Consider the following 23077-nt stretch of genomic DNA (forward strand, 5'->3'; position numbering starts at 1 on the left):
CCTCCCGTGGCCATCCCACCCCCTTCAGCACAGTGCACTTCAGCAGTTCCTGGATGGGCTCTGCTACCACCACATCTGATTACGGGGCCAGGCTCCCGGGCAGGTTTCACGCCGACACATTAACAACCTGGTTTACTCTGAGCAGTACTCTGCTTCTCTTTCTGGCTATGGAAAGTTCCCCTGGGTTATGTCTTAGCCCTGTAAAATACAGCATGGCCTTGCAGGCTTCTACCTCTGCCAAGATTAACTTGGCCACCTCTGCAATAAATACAAGCTTAAGATTTGCAAGCGGTTGGGTTGTTTAAGGTTCCACGGTCCTGTCACCACCAAGCTCACCCACAGCCTGCCAAGACCCAGCAGTGCAACGGCCCAGGGGTCTGCACAGTCCCCAGGGCCCAAAGTCACAGACCCCTTCAAACCACCCACCCAACACTTTAACGGACACAGACACATCAAGTAGGTGACATTTACTGAGAAAAGTTCAGTACCAGCCCAAGAAAGGGACTGACCTCTCAGTACGAAAATTAACATGACTGTAATCAGACCAGATTTTGTTATCTGCAACCTGCTACCTCGTTAGTACCTCATTCATGGCTCACAAACTCAGCAGGAAGGCCAGATATCCCCAAAAAATTACGATTCATTTGCAGTGGCAAAACCTTTGAGTGATGCTGTCCCCTTACTTCTCACCTGTGCTCCCCTCCATGCTAAAAGCGAGCTGTGCCCCAAAACAGCAGCCCCTCCGTGGGAGCGACATGAGGACAGGGTTCCCTGCGGTCCCAGCCACAGACAGGGCAGTTTCCCTGGGAGCACGCAGCAGCCTGCCCTGCGGTGGTCCTTCCGCCCCACTGGGAGCTGCTGGGGGGTCCCAGCTGGCCCCCAGACTAGCTTCTTCAGAAAAGCTCTGAGCTTTGGGTCCGCAGTGTGCTATTTGCAAAGAGCATGGAGAGAATTATCTGAATATGTAGATGCTTCCAGTAGAGGTGGGCTGGCCAGGCTTTGTTCCACAGGCTGTTACAGTCCCTGAGGGAGCGTGCCTGAGGGAAGGTGCGACTGGAGGGCTGAGTGTTCACCTAGAGCCACCCCACAGCCAGGGACTGCCACGCGGGAAGAGCTGCGGCAAGCAGAGCCCTGGGGCAGTGCTGGGGCAGGAAGGTGGAGTGCCAGCACCTCCATCCTCCCTTGCAGCTGGTGACACCCTCCCCCAAATCCCACGGCCACGCAGGCAGCTCTGCCTGGTGTGTGCATAGACACCCGGGTTCTTCTGCGTGTGGGGCCAGCCGGAGACGAGCCAGCTGTGTGAACCATCTCTAACCAAACAGCAATGTTTTGATTCAAACTATTCCCTATTGGTTCTCCATTTGTAGTTAATACCTGTTAATACTCTAATGGTGTATCCCTCAGTGCCACTCACCCTCATTATTGTTTGATTTTCTAGCTCTATTAGAAAGTGGTGCCTGCATAAGGTGACTGTGTAAACATGCAACAGCCATACATCAGCCTCCTGTGGCCTCACGCTTCACACCTCAGGCAGGCGGTGTAACGGGCGAGAGAGCCAGGCACTGCTGCATCTCAGGGGCTGTGGTCGCTGGGGTCACACTTCAGCATGACTTTGACCCCCTCACCCCTCTTGGTGGTCTCGAACGCCTCAAGAGCCTTTTCCAGGGGGAAGCGGTGCGTAACCAAGGGCTTGACATTGATCCGCTTGGATGCGAGCAGAGCAATTGCCACAGGCCACCTGCAAGGGAAACGGAGAGCGGGAGATGAGAGCAGTCACCAGTTTGGAGCCTCAAGGAAAGAGCACGGAGGAGCCTGGTTTCACTACAGTCATTTCCTTAGCCCAGGCAACCAAGGGGACTTTTGCCCACAAACAATCTTCTGGAGGGGGAACCTCAAGCACCAGGCATGGGAGATGCGACAACCCAACTGCTTTGGGCTGTCGAGCACCAAGGCAGGCACTGCTATACACATCAGTTAGTTGGCTGTGCTTCACCTGCAGAAGGCTGAGTAACAATCACAGGAAACAACTGTCCTTTTGAAGCAGCAAATGAAAAACAAAACTGCCACGCGCCGTTCTACTCTCGCCCGGCCTCCCTGCTTGCAGACTGATCACTGGTGGAGTTCAAACTCACAGACTCGGTGCAGGGAGAAGAAAAAGCCTCAGCCAGCTTCCAGTCTCTTTGGCAGAGACTCACTCATTTTGATTGCCTTGCTGCTCCATCTGAATGGGCCAAATTAGACTGATGGGGATACAAAGGGATGCAGCAGCTAATCCAATTCCCAAACTGCCTACTTAAAGACATTTCTCCTTTTAAGAAGGAGCTTGACTACATCTCATAAATTCTTCCTGGAAAACAATCTCTACAGACCGAGCAAAGATTCTTGCTCCACTAGCAGGAAACTACAGCTCTGAGAAGAGCAGGAACCAGGCTGTAAAGGTGCAGTGCTGGGTCTCAAGCCTTGTCCAAGGAGTACAGACCACAGAGAGGACAGCTGAGCTTCTCCTGCCTTCGGGGTAAGGCCAGCTTTCAGCACACTCACAGACCTGCCTGTCCACGAGCCATGCAGGTCAGCTCTCTGTAGAGAGCACATACACCCTCAGCCTGGCTCCAGATATATCTTCAGCTCCAGCAAAATGATGAAAACTAAACAAGGCTCTTGCTCATCCCAGCAGCCGCTGATCTCCAACAAAACTGACAATGTGATTTCCTTCCATGACGAGCAAGGAGAGCAGAGCTGGGCAGAGCTTGGCATAGGATGTAGCACTTGGGATTTTGACTCTTTGCTCAGAATTAAGATTCCCCATATCCTGTGCCTCAAAATGGACAATATAGCAGTTAGGAAGGCGGATGCCAGGAGGCAGTCAGCTTCTCACAAAGCAGTGTGCAGGGTCAGGGCCAGGCCATGCCGCTGCTTAAGAGATCTCCCAGCACAAAGGGTGGAAGCAGATAAAAGCTGTGTGTTCCTCCCTGCCATGCCGTGAGTCAGCACACTTGTGGACAAGCCAGTCTTTCCCAAAACACCCCAGCACCTGGACTTTCCCTTCTACAGGGCATAAGAGTTGAAGGCACAAATGTTAATTATGATTTTTCTTTCCATTTTGGCCTGCTTGCTTGCAGCAGAGTAAGGGTTTATTGTATCTCTTCCTTTCTTTGCACCAAATGCTGCATGAAATGGGACAGTGGGACAACCCAGCTGGGCTACTTTGTTGTTGTCAAGTTTGCACTGCAGGGCTCATCCAGGATCAAGGCATGAAACGCAGGACACATGGGTCAGACTGTCTGCACTGCAGCACTGGCATTTTGGAGTCACATAAGGTTTAACGAACTGTAAGGAAAACCAGACTTTTCCACGTCCTCTTTCCTTGTGGAAACCAAGAATTTCTTAAGGACAGACTCGGAGACACATCAGCCCATGCTGTACAAGACTCACGTGTTGCAGTAACGGAATATCCCCCGGATATCCACCTCCCGCACGGCGGCGTTCACGATGGGCACAGTGACCATGTCGGGCCCCAGCCCCACCAGCACCAAGGTCCCACCAGAACGAGTGGCCTGGAGAACAAACACATAAATATGTTCTATTTTGCAAATTACGGTCACCAGAGCCTGTGCAGCAGTCTGTAAAAACCATAAAGCCATACTTTACACACCAGGGCATGGCGGAGAAGCCAGGGGAGAGGCAGACTGCTGTCAGGAGCCCGTAAGTGTGAAACACACAATAAACAAGGCTTAAAAAGCAATCTTTCAAAAATCTCTGAAGGATTTTAGTATCTAAATCTCATTCTGAAAAATGATCGGCGCTTATGAGTACAAAAAGTACTTTTGGATTTCAATGGGAGAGATTTAAAACTAAGAGCCTGACACTCCACTGGAATTTCTCTTTTTGCAGCTTGTCCCGTTTGTCTTCTGTCCTTTCATTGTGAAACTCTGCACTACCTTCTGTTAAGTAGTTCATGACAGCAAAACATCCCCCCCTTAACTGCTTTCTTCACCTGTTAGAATTAATTTTCTTAATTATTCTCCTTATTTGGTCATAACTTCACCTTAATGGAAGATGCTGTCCTACTTGTACCAGCTCCCTGACACTGCTGTGTAGCCACGCCTGGGTTTTGGAGTCTTAATCTATTCTCTTGGTAAGTGGTAAAGCACCTGAGCATCAAATCAGACAATTATCCCCACGCTGCCTGCAAAGATGTTAACTCTTTAATTGTCTCTCTTAGTTTGTCATCTGACAAGCACCTTCTCTCCCTCACACCAAGCCCACTGAAATGAAGCACTATGGGAGTGAAAGAGCTGCCACTCACTGCGGCGTCCCAGAAACAGAAAAGCCAATGCCATCACTGCTCTACCCTGGGGATGAGTGATACTCACATAGATGCCAGCCTGGATGCAGGCTTGCACTCCTGTACACTCCACAGTTATCTCAGGCATGCAGCCAAGCAGACTTTCCACTTTGGAGGCCACCTCCTGTGGGGTCTCATTCTTCACCTGAATGGTGAAATCTGCCCCCATCTCCTTGGCTTTTTGCAGGCGAGAGGCAGATAAATCTGGGGAAAGACAAAACGAGTCAAGAACTGGAGCATTATGTGAAGCAGAAGGGGAGAAAGAACCTGAGTCTGCAATCTGCTTCCTACCCCCACCTGACATCTCAACAGAGCCACCTTGTTTGGTGGCCAGCTGTCAACTTCCCAGGAGAGAAGACAACACTTGTTACATGGTAGGACAATGTGGGAAACTGCAGCCTGCTAGTACCTTCTCAAGAATGTACGTAGACCACCCAAACCAAAGGGCTTCCCATCCCTGATGCCAGTGGGCCACCATCAAGGAGTCCCAATGGAAGCACAGATGTCTGGGGTCTGAACACGTGTTCACAGGGCAGCGCACAACCAGGAGAGCAACAGGTCTCTGTTCCCTCCCTCATATTCACACAGTGTTCGGAGAGGAGGCAGGGAGGAGACTGGATCACTTTTCTGGGTAGGCAGAGAAGGATGAGCGATGAGGACAACTTAAAGACACAGGAGATGCCAAAGGCTTTCCAGCTGCAGAAGAGGGTGTGCTTCACAGAATCACAGAATCATCTTGGTTGGAAAAGACCCTGAAGCTCCTCCAGTCCAACCATGAACCTCACCCTGACCGTTCCCAACTCCACCAGATCCCTCAGCGCTGGGTCAACCCGACTCTTCAACCCCTCCAGGGATGGGGACTCCCCCCCTGCCCTGGGCAGCCCATTCCAACGCCCAACAACCCCTTCTGCAAAGAAATCCTTCCTAAGAGCCAGTCTGACCCTGCCCTGGCGCAGCTTGAAGCCATTCCTTCTTGGCCTGCCGCTGGTTCCTTGGCTCAAGAGACTCATCCCCCCTCTCTGCACCCTCCTTTCAGGGAGTTGCAGAGGGCCATGAGGTCTCCCCTCAGCCTCCTCTTCTCCAGACTAAACCCCCCCAGTTCCCTCAGCCGCTCCCCATCAGACCTGTGCTCCAGACCCTGCACCAGCTCCGTTGCCCTTCTCTGGACACGCTCGAGTCATTCAATGGCCTTTTTGGAGTGAGGGGCACAAAACTGAACCCACTCATCGAGGGGCGGCCTCACCAGTGCCAAGCACTGGGGTAAGATCCCTTCCCTGTCCCTGCTGGCCACACTAGTGCTGATACAAGCCAGGATGCCATTGGCCTCCTTGGCCACCTGGGCACACTGCTGGCTCCTGTTCAGCCGGCTGTCAATCAACACCCCCAGGTCCCTCTCTGACTGGCAGCTCTCCAGCCACTCCTCCCCAAGCCTGTAGCGCTGCTGGGGGTTGTTATGGCCGAAGTGCAGAACCTGGCATTTGGCCTTATTGAAACTCCTCCAGTTGGCCTCAGCCCATCGCTCCAGCCTGGCCAGGTCTCTCTGTAGATCTCTCAAAGAGGTTAAAAGCATAAACTCACAGATGAAATCCACACCATGCAAAGCAATGTCTGAGTGAAGGAACAGCTGCCACTGCTAGACTTGAGAGGTGTCTTCTAAGACCATCAGTCTGTAGATCTCTGTTTCTCTTTGGTACTGCAGGAACACCAAGTGTATGCCAAGACAAACTAGAAGGCCAAGCTTAACTCCAAAGGGCAGGCACATCGATGCTGCAGTCAGGAACCAGAGCAGGAACAGCCATGGCCCAGCACTGGTGCGCTGCTGTCCCAACGCTGCAGAGCAGAAGAACCTCAGTGCAGGCAAAGACAAAAGGCAGCAGGAGGGAAGGACAGACAGGACAGTGCTGAGCTACAGCACTGTTTGAACAGTTTGAACAGCACCGTTGTGCCTTACCAAAGCTGCCACTGTCTAAGCCTGCACTACCCAGTGTCTCTCTGGCAATGACTCTTTCACGAAACAGCTTCACCAACTCATGCAGGACCTTAATCCACTAGTGAAAATGGACTGTAAAAAACCAAGTTATACACTCACTCAGCAAGTTAACTTAGGGATGGGCCTACAATGAGGCAAAAAAGCACCACTCACTTTTGCATTTTCCTTCCCTGGCTCTCAAGATTATTTCCTATTGCTCACACCCTCAAGGATACCTCTCAAAGGGCACTAGGCAGAGGCAAGGTTGCTCTGACCTTGCTCCCTGAAGGCCCAAAAATCACGTGGCTATGGACAGCACAGCACCAAGAAGCCTTTCTGACAGGAGACATCAGGCTCAGAGGATCGTTAAAGCGGCCAACTGACTTCTAATGGTACCAGATGAGAGCAGATCATGAGCTCTCTGAGGGCTTCCTCAATGAACCACCAGCAGATGCTTTCAGCTGAGTGAACTGCAGAATGCATTAGTTGTCAACACTAAGTGCGTCCCTGCTGTTACAGACCTCTCCCACCCTTTTACCCTCCTTGTAACAGCACTTGGAGGCTGCTGAGCATCTCTCAAGCAGTTTCTTCACAGATGAATAAGCAAGCAAGCCCATAAAAAAAAGGGAGTGGATCTGGTAATATGGTGGATCTCAGATACTCCATTAACAGAGCAACAAAGCTGGTGATCATAAATGTCTGTGAGGGCATGGCTGTACTCTGGTACTCTGTCCAGAGGGATCATGGAATCATAGAATGGTTTGGGTTGGAAGAGACCTTGGAGGACATCATTCAATTCCAGCCCCCCTGCCATGGGCAGGGACACCTTCCACTAGCCCAGGTTGCTCAAAGCCCCGTCCAACCTGGCCTTGAACCCTTCCAGGGAGGGGGCAGCCACAGCTTCTCTGGGCAACCTGTGCCAGTGTCTCACCACCCTCACAGTCAAGAATTTCTTCCTTATATCTAACCTAGATCTACCCTCTTTCAGTTTAAATCCATTACCCCTCATCCCTCGTAGACTCCCTGATCAAGAGTCCCTCCCCTCTTTCCTGTAGCCCCTTTAAGTCCTGGGAGGCCACTCTAAGGTTTCCCTGGAGCCTTCTCTTCTCCAGCTGAACCCCCCAACTCTCCCAGCCTGTCCCCATAAGGGAGGTGCTCCAGCCCCCTGATCGTCTTCATGGCCTCCTCTGGACCTCCTCGAGTAGGTCTGTCTCCTTCTTATGTTGGTGGCCCCAGAGCTGGACCCAGCACTGCTGGGGGGTCTCATAAGAGCAGAGTAGAGGGGGAGAATCCCCCCCCTCGCCCTGCTGGCCATGCTTCTCTGGATGCAGCCCAGGACACGGTTGGCTTTCTGGGCTTCAAGCACACACTGCTGACACATATTCAGTTCTCCATCTACTAATATCCCTGAGTCCTTCTCCTTGGGGCTGCTCTCAATCCACTCATCACCCAGCCTGGATTTGTGCTTGGGATTGCCCCAATCCATGTGCACTTGGCCTTGCTGAACTTCATGAGGTTTGCATGGGCCCACCTCTTGACAGCGCTGTAACTACCTTCTGAAGATCCATAAAATGTTTTGTACTGTGGTGTGAGCTGCCCTGGCAGGTAGCCACACTGTCTCTTCTCTTCCATGTCTCCTGGAAGGAAGCCACCCATCCCTCTCCAGGCACCACTGGTGACCAGGACATATCTGGAGATAAGGAGGTGGACAGCAGAGAAGAATGGCATTTCCCAGGCAGAAACAACCTCTTTGCCTTACACTGGTCTACAGGGGCCCGTGTGCTGGCACTGGAAAAGACATCTGGATCAAAGGTGGAAACTGAGCTGTAACCAAGGTTTCCTAGAGCCAAAACTGAGGGGTGAGCAATGTCTCCTGCCAGAGGTCTGAGGCTTGAAGACTCAGAAAATGATGCCTTTGCCAGGGGCATGCTCCTCTCCAGGACACACAGCACACCCATCCACCACAAAGAGGAAAATACCCCTCTCACCAGGGCACAGTCTTCAGAGAAGTCAGAGATGGGGGTGGGGGAAAATATCAAGGGAAAAGAGAAAGAGGATGAGGCCAGTGCTCCAACATGAGCTGTTCTGATTCAGTCCCAGCGCTGGGAGGAAGCCAGGCCAGAGGAGCTACTCTGCCTGTCACACAGCAAATGTGACATTACCTACTGCCAGGGCAGGTGATGGACGTGCCCCCACCAGCAGCGGGAGGGCTCAGGATGCCGAGTGCGGGCACACCCACCAAGGTGAGCACCCAGGAGACCTGTGGTGGGAGTTTCAAGAAGGGATAAAAAAGGGTAATAAAATGCAGATGAAGGAGGAAAAGCCAAGGCTTAAAAGTAAGGGCAGCATCACCCTCAAGCCTCGATGTGGGCTCTTGTTCCTGTGGCATTAGTCATGTCTCTCCCTCCCCAGCTCTCAGCACTGGGCCTCAGGCTGCGTGTAGTCATGCTTGACCCTCTGCTAGCTGAGCTGCACTCAGAGACCTCCCATGCAGCAAGAGCGTGGGCATGGGCACTTCTGAGGCACCTGAAGTGCTAAGAAACACTCCTGCCTGGCATGGCTGATGTCTCCCAAATCTCAGTGTACAGCAAGGAGATCACAGGGGCTCAACAGTGCTCCCAGCAACGGACCAAACTCCCCATGAAGTTGGGGATTCAGCCATTTATAGTATCTGCCCAGTCACTAACACATTTCATACCGTCTCTTTGGCAGAAATGCACCCAGAGGCAGTGTCCTGGAGCAACAGGCCCTGCCACTCAGTGCATTTCAAAGCTGCCATAAAAATCACTCTCAGGCAGCAAAAAAACCTTTCCTATAGTTGGCCTCTGGCTCGCTGACCTGCTCGGGAAGGAAGCCCTCGTGTCAGAGGCATACAGGACACAGCAGCAATACGTCAGACTGGGTCAGGCTGTGATAACATCTTGGGACACCTGGCCTAAGTGAATCACTGCTAAGCACTTGCTGAAGCTGACAGACCTGCAGGTTATCAAATGAGAAGGTTACTGTATTGTTTAGAGCTCCAGACACTTGTGAGTCTTGAGAAGGACCAAGTCATTTGGATTTTAAACCTTACTGTGGCTGAACCCCACACAACCCTTGGAAAACAATTAAAGGGTTGCAGCTTGCCTCTAGTCAGAAACTTGTTTTCACTTCCCAGCCATTGGAGCTAATTAAAATTGTGGCTGCCAGACTAAGAGTAGCCTGTTCTCATATCTCTGCTCCCACGGAAGTTATCAAATTACACTTAAGCTTCTCGTGATGCTTTATGAGCCAACTTAACAGGCAAATATTCTTGAAGCTCTCACACTTTCTATGTTGATCTTCTTTCACAAAGGAGTTGAACTCTGTCCAGTTATTCATCTTCCTTGACCTTGACTTCCAGGGTTTCTGGAGGCACTGGTACCCAGGACTTCAGATTTAGATAGCACAAGGGGAATGGTTTCACTTAAGCAGGAATTCCTAAGTGTACTTTTAGTGACAGACAGAGTAAGGCAGACAGCCATATGAATACCCAGGCTGTCACTTCACTTGCTGGGGAATAAGGCTGCTTTTTCACATGCCTCTAAGGAGAAAAGCAGCTTTTCAGAGCAACAGCAATGTTTGCAGCAAGGCAGAAGGACAGGAGAAGGTTGCCCATAAATATCAATCACACCCACTCAGCAGCGGAGTGGAGAAAGCCACAGCCATTAGGAAGAGTAGGTGAGGACCCACAAAACAAACCGATCTGCTGCACCCAACTGCAGTCCATTAAATACATCAACCCCCGCCCCCACAAGGGAGAGCACTAGTCTGCCAGGAACAAAGCAATTCAGGGAGAAGAGCAAAGGTTATGAGAAGCACTAATACCTTTTATCAGGCAAGCTGCTGTATCTGGGAGGAAAGGCAAGCTTTGGCACACAGGCCTTTGGAAGGGCAGGGCTGAGCATTAGTCTCTAGCTACAGAGCCAGCTGCTCGCTGCCCAGGAGTCCAGGGAAGGGACCCAACCCCTCGGCAGAGACGTAACTTCCCAAAATTCATTGACTCCAGGTGTGCCAAAGACACTCAGTGCAGAAGCTGTAGCAGGTGAGCTCTCCCCAGGTCAGGAAAAAGCTCTTCTAGATGTTTCTATATTTGTGTGCAGCTTGTCAAAACAAACATAAACATTTAAAGCCTTAAGTGCTGCGCAGACAAAGCTCTTCACAGAAAAACACATCATAAAAACTCCAGGCAATGAATTCAAAGAAGCTGGTAGCAAAGTACAAGAGGGCCTTTGTGGGCAGACAGTTGCCTCATAGGTGTTGGCTCCTAAAGTCTATGCAAAAAGCAGTTCCTTGAGAAGGGCAGCAAAATCCCCAGCGGCAACGAGCCAAACTAAATCCATTCCTCAGCTCATGTCACGTACAACTACTCGACTAGGGACAGCACCTCCATGGGTGTCTCTGAGCATCTCAGCCAAACAGCTCTAAGGTGGCAGATGTCTACAAGTCAGGATCATTACCTAGGTCAAGATGTAAAGATAAGAAGGGGTTAATTCCATGTAGCCAAGTTTGCTGACCCTACAATCCAGGTACCAAGAACTTCCTATGGCCACCTGGAGCCCTGTGGCACATGCTACACAGACCTGCTTGCCAAAGGACCCCAGGAGCAGTCTACAGGCAAAGGCAACATCAGCTCCCAGTGTTACTGGAAAGAACACACCCAGGCAGGACTCGGGATGGGGCGGCAGGTTGAACCAGCTGCCCCAGCCCCACCAACCCCTGCCAGCTCACCAAGCCCTTCCCCACCCAAGGACCTGGTCACCCACCAGTCCCTGCACCAGCTCAGCCCAGCAGCAAGGTTCCTCATACGTGATTCAAGAGACAGAGCTGTTTTTCCTGCTATAGCAACCGTCATCCTCAGATGACAACACTGCAAAATCTGAGGCCTGGACTGATCATGTCCACCAAGCACACGCCTCCAGGGTGGGGTCATCAGAACAAAAAATGACCTGGACTCGGGAGCAAGTGGATTTAGGGAGGAGAAGGCAAGAATCTGCCTTTGGTTTTGACATGAGCTACTACTAAAGGATGTTTCTGCCAAGGCAAGAGGGCGGGACCTGAATTTTGTCTCTCAGTCTGAAGATGGAAACACAGTAATCAGAGAGGTCAAAAATACACCTGGCCTGAAGTGTGGGAGGTGGAGTAACAGCCTTCTGAAGGGTCCAGGTTGGGGCCTTGGCCCAAAACCACTGCAGCAACCTGTGTTCGTTGTCTAGTTGTACCTGTAACTGGTCCTCCCAGCCATCACCACTCAGAAGGATCAAAGAGTAGAGCAGGAGCTGGAAACACCACTTCCAGGCCCTGTTCAAACCCCAGGTGGAAATTTCAACCAGTGAACATCCTGAGGTTACTCCAGCTCTCCGGTCTATGTGTAGCAAGCTACACATAGAAAAGCCTGAACCTCTGAGGAGAGGTGGAGGGAGCTGGGTTGGGTTAGCATGGCAAAGAGAAGGGGGGATCGAATGACTGTCTGCAACAACCAGAAGAGCAGCTGCAAAGATGAAGAAGACTCATTTCAGTCTTGCAGACAAAGGCGAAATACTCATAAATGACAGTTTGTGAGTGGACCCCAGAAAAAGCCTCTTCATTAAGAAATGGTGCAATCCTGGAGAAGGTACCCAGAAAGGTGGGATACCCATCCTCACAGGCTTTCCAGATGCAGCTAGACAAAAACAAGGCTGCAAGGAGCAGCTGAACTAGAAATGTCCAGGACAGTTATGTAAGGAAGGCCCATTTCCGAAATGCAGGGACTCTGAAAAGGCCATTTCAGTCATTGTGGATAATTGGTGGAAAATGAACCCCCCAGCAGAACAGCAGAAAGAAGGACAGCAAAGGAGGATTGGAGAGGCACAATGTGGCTGCACCCAGAAAGGACTGTGCAACCACTGTGTCCAGGCCACCACCTAGCACTACAAGAGGAAGGAAAAAAACCTGTCCAGAGCAAACCTCCAAGAATAGCTCCAAACAGGGTGTAAAACAGGCCGTGTTGCCTGGTCTGCATGCCTAGGTGAAGACGAGAAGCAGATACCAAGCTCTGTAAGCACTACAGGGAAGATGAAACCTTATCCTCAAGGCTTGATCTATGAGCCAAAGGCAAAACACAAAGCTGAGGTCAGAAGAGCTCAAAACGCACAAAAACAGAAAAAAAAAGAAAAGAAAACAGTGATCAGAGGCACCAGGAGCAAGTGGAGCTTCTGCATCTTGGTGCTTTGTCATACAGATGCATTGCCCCTTCCTAAAAGACCTGTTCAAAGTCTGAAAAAGGTCTCTAGGCTTGATCCAAGGACCACTCATTAGCCTCTGGTTTATTCTTTTCCAAGCTACTCCACCTGCACAACTTGGCTGTGCAAGGAAGCAGAAGTCACTACCCTGGTCTGCTAACCTAGCAGAGAAGCACCAGTTGCAACCTGCATCTTCTTATAGATCCCAATAAACGGGATCAAAGTCTTGTCCTGGGGAATGAGGTGTTTATTAGGATTCCCTCCAGACAGGCGCACACTACTACTCCATTCATGAACAGACTTTCCATTGTGCTTGGGCTGCCTTCCCCAACAGGTACCTTGAAGGAATAATCTGGACCTAGTCAAAGTGTTGTATCGTGGAAAATAGGCACACTCTTAAGGATTAAAAGGACTCACCTGTAATTACCACAGCCGCTGCACCCATCATCTTAGCAACAAGCACGTTAACAAGGCCAATTGGTCCTGGGTACAAAGGGGAGAAAGAGAATATATACAACTGCCAGACAGCACCGGCCACAGGCTCTGAGCATGCCCAGAGCTCAGCTTTAGCTCCTAAAGGAGGCTCCGACTGCATTTCCAGGGGGGCAGTTCTGGGATCACGGCATAACCACAATCCCAGGGTAGTGAGACCAGCTGCTGAGAGAGCAGCTACTGCTACATGAGGGGCTCTGCAAGGAGAACACCCCCCCTCCCTCTGCTCCCTCAAGCAGACAGGCTCAGCATGCCCAGACACCGCACTTGGCATTTGGGCTGCTCCAAATGCAGCACAGGGCAAGGCCAGCCTCAATCTCCCCCTCGGCATCCCTGTAACTCTGCCACGGCCTAGAAGCACAGCTTGCACCCTGCCCAGCCCCCTCCATGCGACAGCAGGCAGAGAACCCAAGAACTGAGTATGTTCACTGTACCAGAGCCGGACACAAAGACTTTGCTTCCCAGAGTGACTCCCGCTCTTTTGCAGGCATGGATTCCCACGGAAAGGGGCTCGATAAGGGCTCCTTCTTCAAAGGTGACATTATCTGGAAGCCTGCAAGAACCAGACACAAGCAACAGTCACCGAAGAAGTTTATAAGGGTGATGAGGAAATCCACGACACTCGAAGACCAAACATGGGTCTAAATCACAGTGGCAAAATATACTCTCACCCTCGGTCTGAGAAATGCAGGGCTGGAACCCATTTCAAGAGGTTATACTGCCTCTTTCCCTCCTCTGAAGCAGCATCAAGGGCACCTAAACCATCTACCAGTGAGGTTTGCCCAAGCACCAAACATAGGGACCCACAAAACTCCCCACATCATCTCTCCAGTACTTGCTGAGTCAACCTGAAAACTCACTTTGCCACTCCTTCCCTTTGGAATGAACCCCACAGCCGTGTATGCGTCACCATGAAAGCTGCCCTGTGGCTGAGACCCACCCCTGAGCTCCCAGACCCCTCATCTAGGTTGAATCATTCAGCTCCACGCTTTTAGAAAACATCTTGCTGCCAATGGTGGTGTCACATAAAGCAAAAGCAGCCAGATCCAGGCCTCCCCATCATGCGCTGGATGTCCTCCCCTGATGCACCAAGTGTTTCAACCAGTGGACTGGTCCCAGCACGCACCCTCCTAGTAGTCAGGGAAAATGTGTTCCGTGGGTATCAAACAGCTTTTGGACAGAAACAGCACTGTAATGCAGCTAGTGTAAGTGATGGAAAAAAGCAGAGGGGGGTGAAACCCTTCTGAACTACTGACAGAAATAAATCTCAGCCCCACAATGCAGCCCTCCAGAAAACCACCAGCGTGGGCTCTCACACAGAGGGTGCTGGGAGCTGTGTCTGCGAGGACTGTCTTTCTGACAGCCCTAGGAAGCGCATGGTCACATCTCAGCCAAGGCAACACGAAGCCAAAGTAATGGAAATGACACTTGTGGGAAGACAGCGGTAAGATATCTGTATGTCCCTTAACTCCAGGAGGCATTAAAAGGCTGACTCCAGGAGTTCAGTTGTCTCAGAGTTTGGCATCACATCTGCTCCTACTGGGTCTGGGCACTGTCCCCGTCAATGGGGAGGGCAGCTCTGCAGCATGATCCACCTCCATCAAATTACACAGAGCCTGTTTGCCAGCAGAAGGACAGACAATATCTGCCCAAACATGCGAGAGCCCACGAAGCTCAGCCATCATCTTTTTTTAGCAAATCTGTGCTGGCAGAGCAACTTCATGCCAGGGAATCTGCTCTGCATCAGATGGCCACAGCATTGCTGATCTGAAACTGGGAGCAGGCTTTGCATTTCAAAGCTCTAAAAAAAATAAAACAAACCAAAAACTTAGCCAAAGTAATATTTACTCAAATTGGAGAAAAAAGCGAAACCCTGGAAGAAGACAGCTACAAACCAGTGACTTCCTCCCATGCAAAAACTTGTGGTGTTGTCAGAAAATGTTATTTTAACACACAGCAAATCAGTGACAGTGGGTCTGGACAGTGAGAAATGAGTCCCATCCAGACCAGCATTTCATCCTGACAGCAGCTGCTTGGGATCTGTTTTGAAAGAAGCTTCCTGCCTGAGGACTCTCATGAGAAGAGCATTTAAGTGCCTCCTTCCGACTGATGTGATCCTGAACACCTCCTCTGCAGACACCAAAGGTCAAGCCCAAGGACGTTCCTGCTCATGGAAGTACCAGCTCCATACAGACTGAGAAAGAACAAGCTCCACAGGTAGACCAATCTCAGGGGGCCCCTACCTTAGACTATTTTTAACTCTTTGTATAAATACACATATGTGGGTATAACTTGCAGAGGTTTATTTGGGTTTCTAGCGTATTTGCCACAGTACTTAAGCACAGACTTGCTTTTAAATGTGTCAGTCCTGCCACAATTAAGAACTCACTCAAGTTGGCTAACTGGATATGAAAACAGATGTGTAATGCTGGCAGCTTAGTGGGGCCAGAGTCACACAGAAAAGCAGCTTAGCAGAGACACTGCTTTCTGTTCCTGTTCTAGGAAGTAGGATGATTTTGTTTCAAATGACAGAGCAAGGTGTCAGCAGCCAATGTGGTGTTTCCTGAAAAGCAGCAATAAAGCTAGCTCAGCTCCAAGAATCAAAGACATTCAGGCACTGTCCTAAGAAGGCAAGGATATAAAAAGACAGCAGAAAAGAAACCAAGAGCAGGGAGCAAATGGGAAAAGGAAAATATTTAAAGAGTAAAACAGTGGTGACAGCCCAGGAAACATGCAAGAAATGTTTATTTATGTCTGGCACCAGAGGTGCTAAACTACACCTGCCTGACAAACCCTCTGCAAAGTGGCTGCCATCCAAGCCTCATGCATGTCATTTATGGATCAAAAAGCAATAAAATCTGTTGTGTTCAAGTAAAGAGTGCTCATTGCAATACTCAAAAGGGCCAAGAGGCAATTGCTTCAGCTAATCCCCCCCAGGGAGTATGTATTTGTCTGCAAAGGAAGCACCGACTAACTTGTAGCAGTAGCTGGCACTGTGCTTGTAGTAGCGGCACAAGTTCCCGTTATCGGGAGGTGTCGCACAGAAGAAGATGGTTGGAGACAGGTTATAGCGGCCAGTTTTACAGAACTCATCCATTTCTCTTGGGACGCCAGGCTCGATGGCCACTCGATCACCTGCCAGGGTGAAAGCAGACTGGGTTACTTGGGAAGAAGGTGGGCACACAGGTATGAGTAGCACCAAACAACCACGGAAGACAGCATGAAACCCTGGCACAAGAGAAGCATGAGGGACATCTGCTAACTGAGAAAGATCACGCTGCACACACCAGGCAAGCTCTTAACACTTCCTCTGCAGCAGCCTCATCACCAAGAGCTTCACAGTTACTTGAAAAGAGCTGGTGCTTCAGAGGCACAGACACAGAGCAGATGGAAGCTCAGTCACATACAAACCTCTCTCCAGCTGCCTTGCACTCAACCTTAGCAGATGAAAAGGCAGCCCTCACCCCAGGCAATCACACAGTGACCAGACTTTTTTCTGTAGTATCTGTAGTAATAGGAAGAGGAAATAATTAGGACAAAGCAGGTGAGCTCTGCTGGCCACCAAGCTGCAAGCTGGAAAGGGCTGTTCCTTGGGAAGGAAGCTTATGGTGCAGAAGCACACTCAGGAGTCAGGCAGGACTTATCAGGGAACACAGACATTTTGATGCTGTGATGGAGTAGCTTAGACTGCTGGAAGAACACATGCTGCAAGACAAAGAGTAATTATTTAATCGCAATAATGAGGTAGGAGGGACTGAAGAAAATAACTGCAATACAACTTGCACGTACGCAAGGGACACAAGACGGCCCATTTTATTTGGCGGATGAAGCCAATCAAAGCTGAAGCTCTCCACCAACAGGCTTTCAATCAGACACGGTGACAAGCAGGAGGATGGATTGTAATAAATAACCATCTAGCCCACTGCACAGCCTCTGATATGGCCAACGAGGGATGTCTGGGGGTGAGAGGAGCAGGACAAGGAGGACAAGCACATAGTGAATGTTCTCCCAGCCTCCCATTACATTCAGCTGTGGGGCCTCCCAAGCTGCATGTGGTTTCTTTGTATTCAGTAATCCTCAACAATTTCTCCTTACCTTCCACCATGTAAACTTTTAGCACCCACATTATCCTTTGCGAAGGAGGCCTGCAGGTCTGCTACAACTTAGGTGAGTGCTGCACTTGGCTGCTGCTGTCCCTTGCTCTTGTATCGGAGGAACCAGAGAACAGACAACCTTTATGTGCCCTCCCCCTGCCCTCCACGAGCCTTCAGACCTGTGTCACGTGTCCTGGAGTTGTCTCTCCAGCTCCTAGCTCAAGTTCCTAAGTTAGTTATTCGTCATAGTGATGTCGCTCCACATCTCATCATCTCCTTGTCCTCTGAAACTTATTCTTTTGTCTCCCTTTGGAATGGAGGAGACCAGAACTGCATGCAGAGCTCCAGATGTGCACTGATGGCCTCTGACTGAGTCTCTGTCCCTTTCGTAACACTATTTTTCACCATTACTGAGCCAACATTCCCATGCACTGTGTCAGAGCCAAAGGTCTCACTCTTCAGCAGTGATGGTCAGCCCATCATATTAGATATGAAGCTGGTTTTGTTTCTTCTGTCGTGGACATCACTTTATGTTTATCTGCATTGAATCTCACCTGCATCTTATTGCCCAGGCACCCTTAAGGTCTCTGTGTAACTCTTGCTAGCTCTCCCATGTCCTCTCCACTCTGCCTAAGTTGCTATCATCAGCAAACTTTGCAAAATTCACCACTTGGCGCATTTTCTAGGACATTCATGAGCACAGCAAACTGTAGAGGTCACACCATGGGGCCTGGTACAGCTGCTCCAATGACCTCTCTCCACTGCAGGAGGCCATTTACTCCTTCAAGAATACACATAGTGAAGAAACATTAACAGCAGGTTGCTGGCAAGAGCAACATACGTGGTTTCTGAAGCTTTATCTAGCGTCTTCAAAAGGCACCTTGTACAAGCATACACTGCTCTGCATTAAAATATCCCAGGACAAAGCATACTTAACAAATACCATAAACTGCAGTGGCCAAGCTGGGTGATTAACAGCAGCACAGTGACCCTCTGAAGAAGGAGGTCACACTGTGCAATTCACAGCTCAGAACATCAGATACATTTACCTAACAAAAAACCAGCCTGTTATCAACACACTCTCAGGAACTGCCTAGCAGGAAAACAAATAAAAAGAGAGTTTTGATTCCAATTACCTGGTTTCAGATGAGTCACCCCTGATCCCACTTTGACGACAGTCCCAGAAGCTTCATGCCCCAACACCATGGGGTCCTTCACGACAAAATCCCCGATTCGACCATGCTGCCAGTAGTGGACGTCAGACCCGCAGATCCCAACAGAATGCATCCGCAGGAGGACCTCTGCCAGAAAAGGACGAAAGGTTCCTTGTAGAAAAATGTATCTTCTCGGGCACTGGGAGAGCAACACGAGTCACCCCACAACAAAGGCCAAGCCAGCATTGAAACATCCCAATTTTCTAGTGTTAAATAAATGTACCAGAACTGCACATGCGTGCATTAGGATGGATGGCTTATTTGTGAGACATCTGCTGAAATACAAAACTATACAAGGATTTATAAATCAGGAAAGCTTAAAATATGATAAGACCCCTGTCAACAAAAGCTAATACAGTCTAAAAGGGGCGTGACTATTACTGGAGCAAGAATAAAAGAGCAAGTCCATTTAATTTTTCCTTCTCCCTCAGCTACAGTTTCAGCCCTGGCGAGTTTGTGAATCAAATTTCTATCAGCCCATATGCCTAGCCCATTAATACTCAGACCTGCAATAAGACCACCTGACATGTCCCAAGAGCTGTTTAATGTGAAATACATGAACCGATGAAACAGGAAGCAAAAAAAGTCAGATAAAGGAGCGTATCTGTAACTGCTCCAGCTCTTCAAGTGGAAATGCAGCATTCTCTGTTTCAGCCACAAATTCTTTTCTGGGTTGTTTTATACTTTCTCAGAAATATTTTATCTCTTTACAATATCAAGGAGCTACAAAAGAGAATGAGAAAAGAAAGATTAGTAAAGAAAGCAGACAGAAGCAGTCATCTCTAGACCTACCATTGGGACCTGGTTCCGGGACTGGACGGTTTTCCTATGGACAAAAAGAAAAAAAAAAAGGCATTCAGCTGCTTGTGCATAGCCGTGGGAATACCTTGTGGAAAGTCAGCCCAGGATAGCTCAGGTAAATCTGTAAGCAGATCAGGTTTTTGGTTCTGGCTGCTCACTAAGACATTGCTGAGGAATGAGGAGGGATATAAATGTGCAGTCCACGCTTCCTCCCTAAGCTCACCTCATTTTGCCTCCACAATGTGGGCATCCGTTACGAGTGAGCACACAGCCAGCTTGTAAATGCACTCTCCAAATTATTTTGCAGTAATTTCCCCTTCCCTGCCCAGACAAGAGCCACATATTAAACTTTGCTGCCCTGGAATGGCCTCAAGTTTCAGCTGAATCCTTCATCCCACTCACTGGCTGACAAAAAAAATTCACCTTCTGTAACCAGGAAGATTCTGAATCACCTATTTCTATAAAGCATTAATATTGTAGTGTTTATATTATTATTATAAAAAATAGGAAATATTTTTACTACATAATATTAACTCAAGGTATAAATAAATTGTAAACATTACTGTAAATCACATTTAAAGTCACATCCCTTTGTAACTGGCACGACACCTGGGATGAATGATAAAACCAGAATTATAAAAGCAGTCACTTGGCCCCAAGTCACCCTTCCACCCAAAAGTTCTGCAGGCCTTTTGCCTTCACTGAACTCCCTCAGCTCCCTCAAAAGACAAAGGAACAATTTTGTTGGGTTTTACAACATGAAGACAGCACAATACCCACCTAGCACCCACCTCTAGGATCATGTCTCTAAGAAAAGCCCCATGAAAGTAGTTAGTGCTAACAAAGAACTCTTCATAATCCATCTGTTGTTCAAATTTGCATGCATCTTAGACCCCTTTACCCACAGCCCAAAACTGGGCATAAGACCTTTCACCAGACCTCCTATTCACACAGTTCCTTTTCAAAAATTTGGTGCATATACGTTAGCAAGCTCACGGTTGGTTATTTCTCCTTGCAAGAGCATCTTCAGTTAGCAAGAAAATTGATCTCTGGATCTGAGAGATGAGCAGCTGTTTTATAGCAGTCCTCCACACAATGAGCTTCACCAGTTAAAAGCTGCTGTGTAACAACAAGCATGAGATTTTTCTGCCCCCCTGCTGCAGAGAAAGAGGGGTATCCCTTCCTGCTTTTGGGGAGCACGGTTGTGTGTTTTATCTAACTAAACACATCCTCAATCCCAGCATATTCTTCAACTCATACTTTGTACTTCACCAATCTAAACATCACAAAAAGAGAAATTCTGGATACAAATTCTCAAAGCGTTGGTCTGTTAAAATACTTGCTGAATAATCAGTGCTGTAAGTGGGCAGGACAGCCCAAATTCTGTTGACTGGAGTGCAAACCAAAGTATAACTCAAACTGTACTCAAAAAGTACCGGAATTTTCAATGTTCAGAACTGTATCTGCATTTTTTCTATGTGGGGTGTTTGTTTCGTCCCACTAAGGACACAGCCCAGAGCATTACTTTTAAAAGAAGTTGATCTAGATGTAACCTCTTATATAGAAAATGTCCAGTAAGCATGCAATCTGGTAACATGTCAGGGGTACAGACCACCTCAGCTATCTCAAAGGGACTGAACAGAACAGTCCATGGTGAGAAATAAAGCAAGCCAACTTCTAGCTGAAAATGTTTATGTGGCATTCCTCAGTCCAGAAAAAAAACTTTTTTTTTTCAGTAACAGTTGTGCCAAAAAACAGGTATCTCGGTGGAAAGTGAATCCTCCAGCCTGACCTGTAGAAAACAGGGAGCGACCAAACTGTAAGACCCCAAACTATTTCAGGATGCACGTTCTGCTCGCTCTTCATAGTTCACTGAGAGGTTCAGAGACAGCAAGTGGTGTAACTGAGAATGTGAAGTAAATGCAGCAAATGCTTTCTGTGAAAGGAGACATACAAAGAGAGGATATTGTGCATGCATAAAAAGCAATAAATCCTCAATGGGCAGCAAATGGGAGCCTGTGGCAACCCCCTCAGAGTCAACAAAAATTAAGCCAACACATTTTTGCATAACACAGGTCAGCTATTGAAGTCATGGTGACTCCCCGTAGGAAACATGTCCACACGAATCAAGAAGAGTGTGGGAATTATGAGGGAAGATGATCTCACCTCACTTTAGGTATCAGTAACGCAGATACCAAGCTCAGAATTCACTGCCTAGACTCCTCACGTGATCAGCGGGGCAGAGCAATGAGTGCCATTCACATCGTGGCAAAGAAACTTTGGAGAAGCCCAGGAGGATGGCACCCCAAAGGGCTACCAGAAAGGCCAGGGGAGCACGGACAACCACCTCCCATGACTCCAGCAGTAGGAATACGCCAAGAAAAACTCACACACCTGCGTGTAACCCAGTTCAGAGACCAGCAACACAGACGGGATGAAGCCAGTATCCACCCTCACAAGTCTCATACACCCTTCCAAATGACAGAGTTTTGGAAATGTGTTCTTGAAGTAGAGGGGCCATCTCAATTCTCACTCACAGTGGTGATGCCTTTTATTTCTAGTAAGTCAGGCTGCACGTGCTTCTACTGAAACTGCAGTCAGACCAAAGGTGGCTGGGAGCCACACAGGAATTACCCACACGAACACTGCTTAGCCTTTGGCACCTGTCACTTGAGCTGTGCAGGAATGGTAAAAAATCAACTGCCTCCCTGATAATCATCCCCCAAATGAGCTGCTGCAGGTATCTACAGTCTGCGTGTTTGTGAGAGCCAGAACTGTTTGTACAGAAAACTGCCTGTCAATGTTTGTCCATGTAAATTATCCATCCCCTATCTGGCACTTGCCAAACTGGCAAGCATGAATCTCCAGCAATGACTCAGCACCAGAACATCAAGCATTCGGAGTCAGAGATGCAGAATCAGTCTGAAAATAAAGGCGCCCCCCTCCAGCACCAGCACAGGCGCCGCCCGGGCGGCTGCTCCCTTGGCGCCCTCCTTCCCGCTTCTCACTTGGGCTCCCAGGAGCCCCACGAAGCAGCACCTCACCCCCCATTTCTGCCCCCCGGGAAGGCCTTGCTCACGGGACTGCCTACCGAACGGCACCGCTCCTGTCCGCCGCTCCCGTCCCCTCCTGCCCCCGACGAGGGGCTCAGGCAGCCCTTAGCCACGGGGCAGCCCCGGGCTTTGGGGCTCTCCACGCCCCGCTTGCCCCACGGCTCAGCCCCCCCCCGAGCACGGGGGCTGCCGCTGCCCTTCCCCGCTCCCAGCCCGGGGCCAGTTCAGCTCACTGCCCCGGCACCGATCGGGGGGACGGCGTGGGGACGGGACGCCCCCCGGTGCCGGGGACTCGGCCCCAGCGGGCTCCCGGCGCGGCGGGGCGGCCCGACCTGGCTCCCCCCTCCCGGGCCCGGGCCGCGCTGCGGGGCCGTCCCCGCCGCCATCCGGCCCGGCCGCCGCCGCCGCCCCCCAGCGCCGCCGAGCGCGGCCCCGCTCCCGGCCCCCTCCGCCCGGCCCCCCGCCGAGCCGAGCCGCGGCGGCCCGGGGGCGGCCCCGCTCCCCCCGGCCCGTACCAGGCGCAGGTCCCCGGCTCGGTGCACCACCACGGCCAGGTTCTGCCCCGGCGCCGCCATGGCTCGGCGCGGCTGGGCTCGGCGCGGCGCCCGGGTCCAAGGGCCAGCGGCGGGGCCTCCCGCGGTGGGGCCGCCCCTCTACCCTCGGCCGCCCTCCGCGCCGGGCCCGGCGCCGCCCCCGCGGCACGGAGCGGGCGGGCCCAGACCCCGGCCGCGGCCGCCGACCCCCGGCCCCGCTCCCAGCGCCAGGCCGCAGGCCCCGGCTCGGCTGGGCCTACGCCGCGGGGCACCCAGGGCCCGCCAGGCCGCAGCGTCAGGCCCCCACAGCCCCGGCCCCGGTGTTTCAGAGCGCAAC

At 50.4% G+C, this 23077-nt stretch overlaps 1 protein-coding gene across 3 annotated transcripts; it reads right to left on the bottom strand.

The window, feature by feature from the left end:
* Positions 1–452: 452 nt before the first annotated feature.
* Positions 453–22845, bottom strand: SORD (sorbitol dehydrogenase). Of its 3 annotated transcripts, none has more exons than XM_074880613.1 (9): positions 22723–22845; positions 19146–19179; positions 18276–18440; positions 16021–16180; positions 13480–13598; positions 12971–13036; positions 4374–4549; positions 3433–3554; positions 453–1738 (listed from the first exon to the last, which is right to left on the bottom strand). In XM_074880613.1, the coding sequence occupies exons 1-9, from the start codon at positions 22780–22782 to the stop codon at positions 1573–1575; spliced, it is 1068 nt and encodes a 355-aa protein (XP_074736714.1). In that variant the 5' UTR covers positions 22783–22845; the 3' UTR covers positions 453–1572. The 3 variants fall into 3 exon arrangements, with proteins under 3 accessions (XP_074736714.1, XP_074736716.1, XP_074736715.1); XM_074880615.1 differs by lacking the exon at positions 22723–22845 and adding an exon at positions 21003–21035; XM_074880614.1 differs by lacking the exon at positions 22723–22845 and adding an exon at positions 19378–19419.
* Between the last annotated feature and the right edge of the window lie 232 nt (positions 22846–23077).

Source organism: Strix uralensis, chromosome 11, assembly GCF_047716275.1.
Source record: "Strix uralensis isolate ZFMK-TIS-50842 chromosome 11, bStrUra1, whole genome shotgun sequence".
In the NCBI taxonomy this organism is placed as follows: Eukaryota; Metazoa; Chordata; class Aves; order Strigiformes; family Strigidae; genus Strix; species Strix uralensis.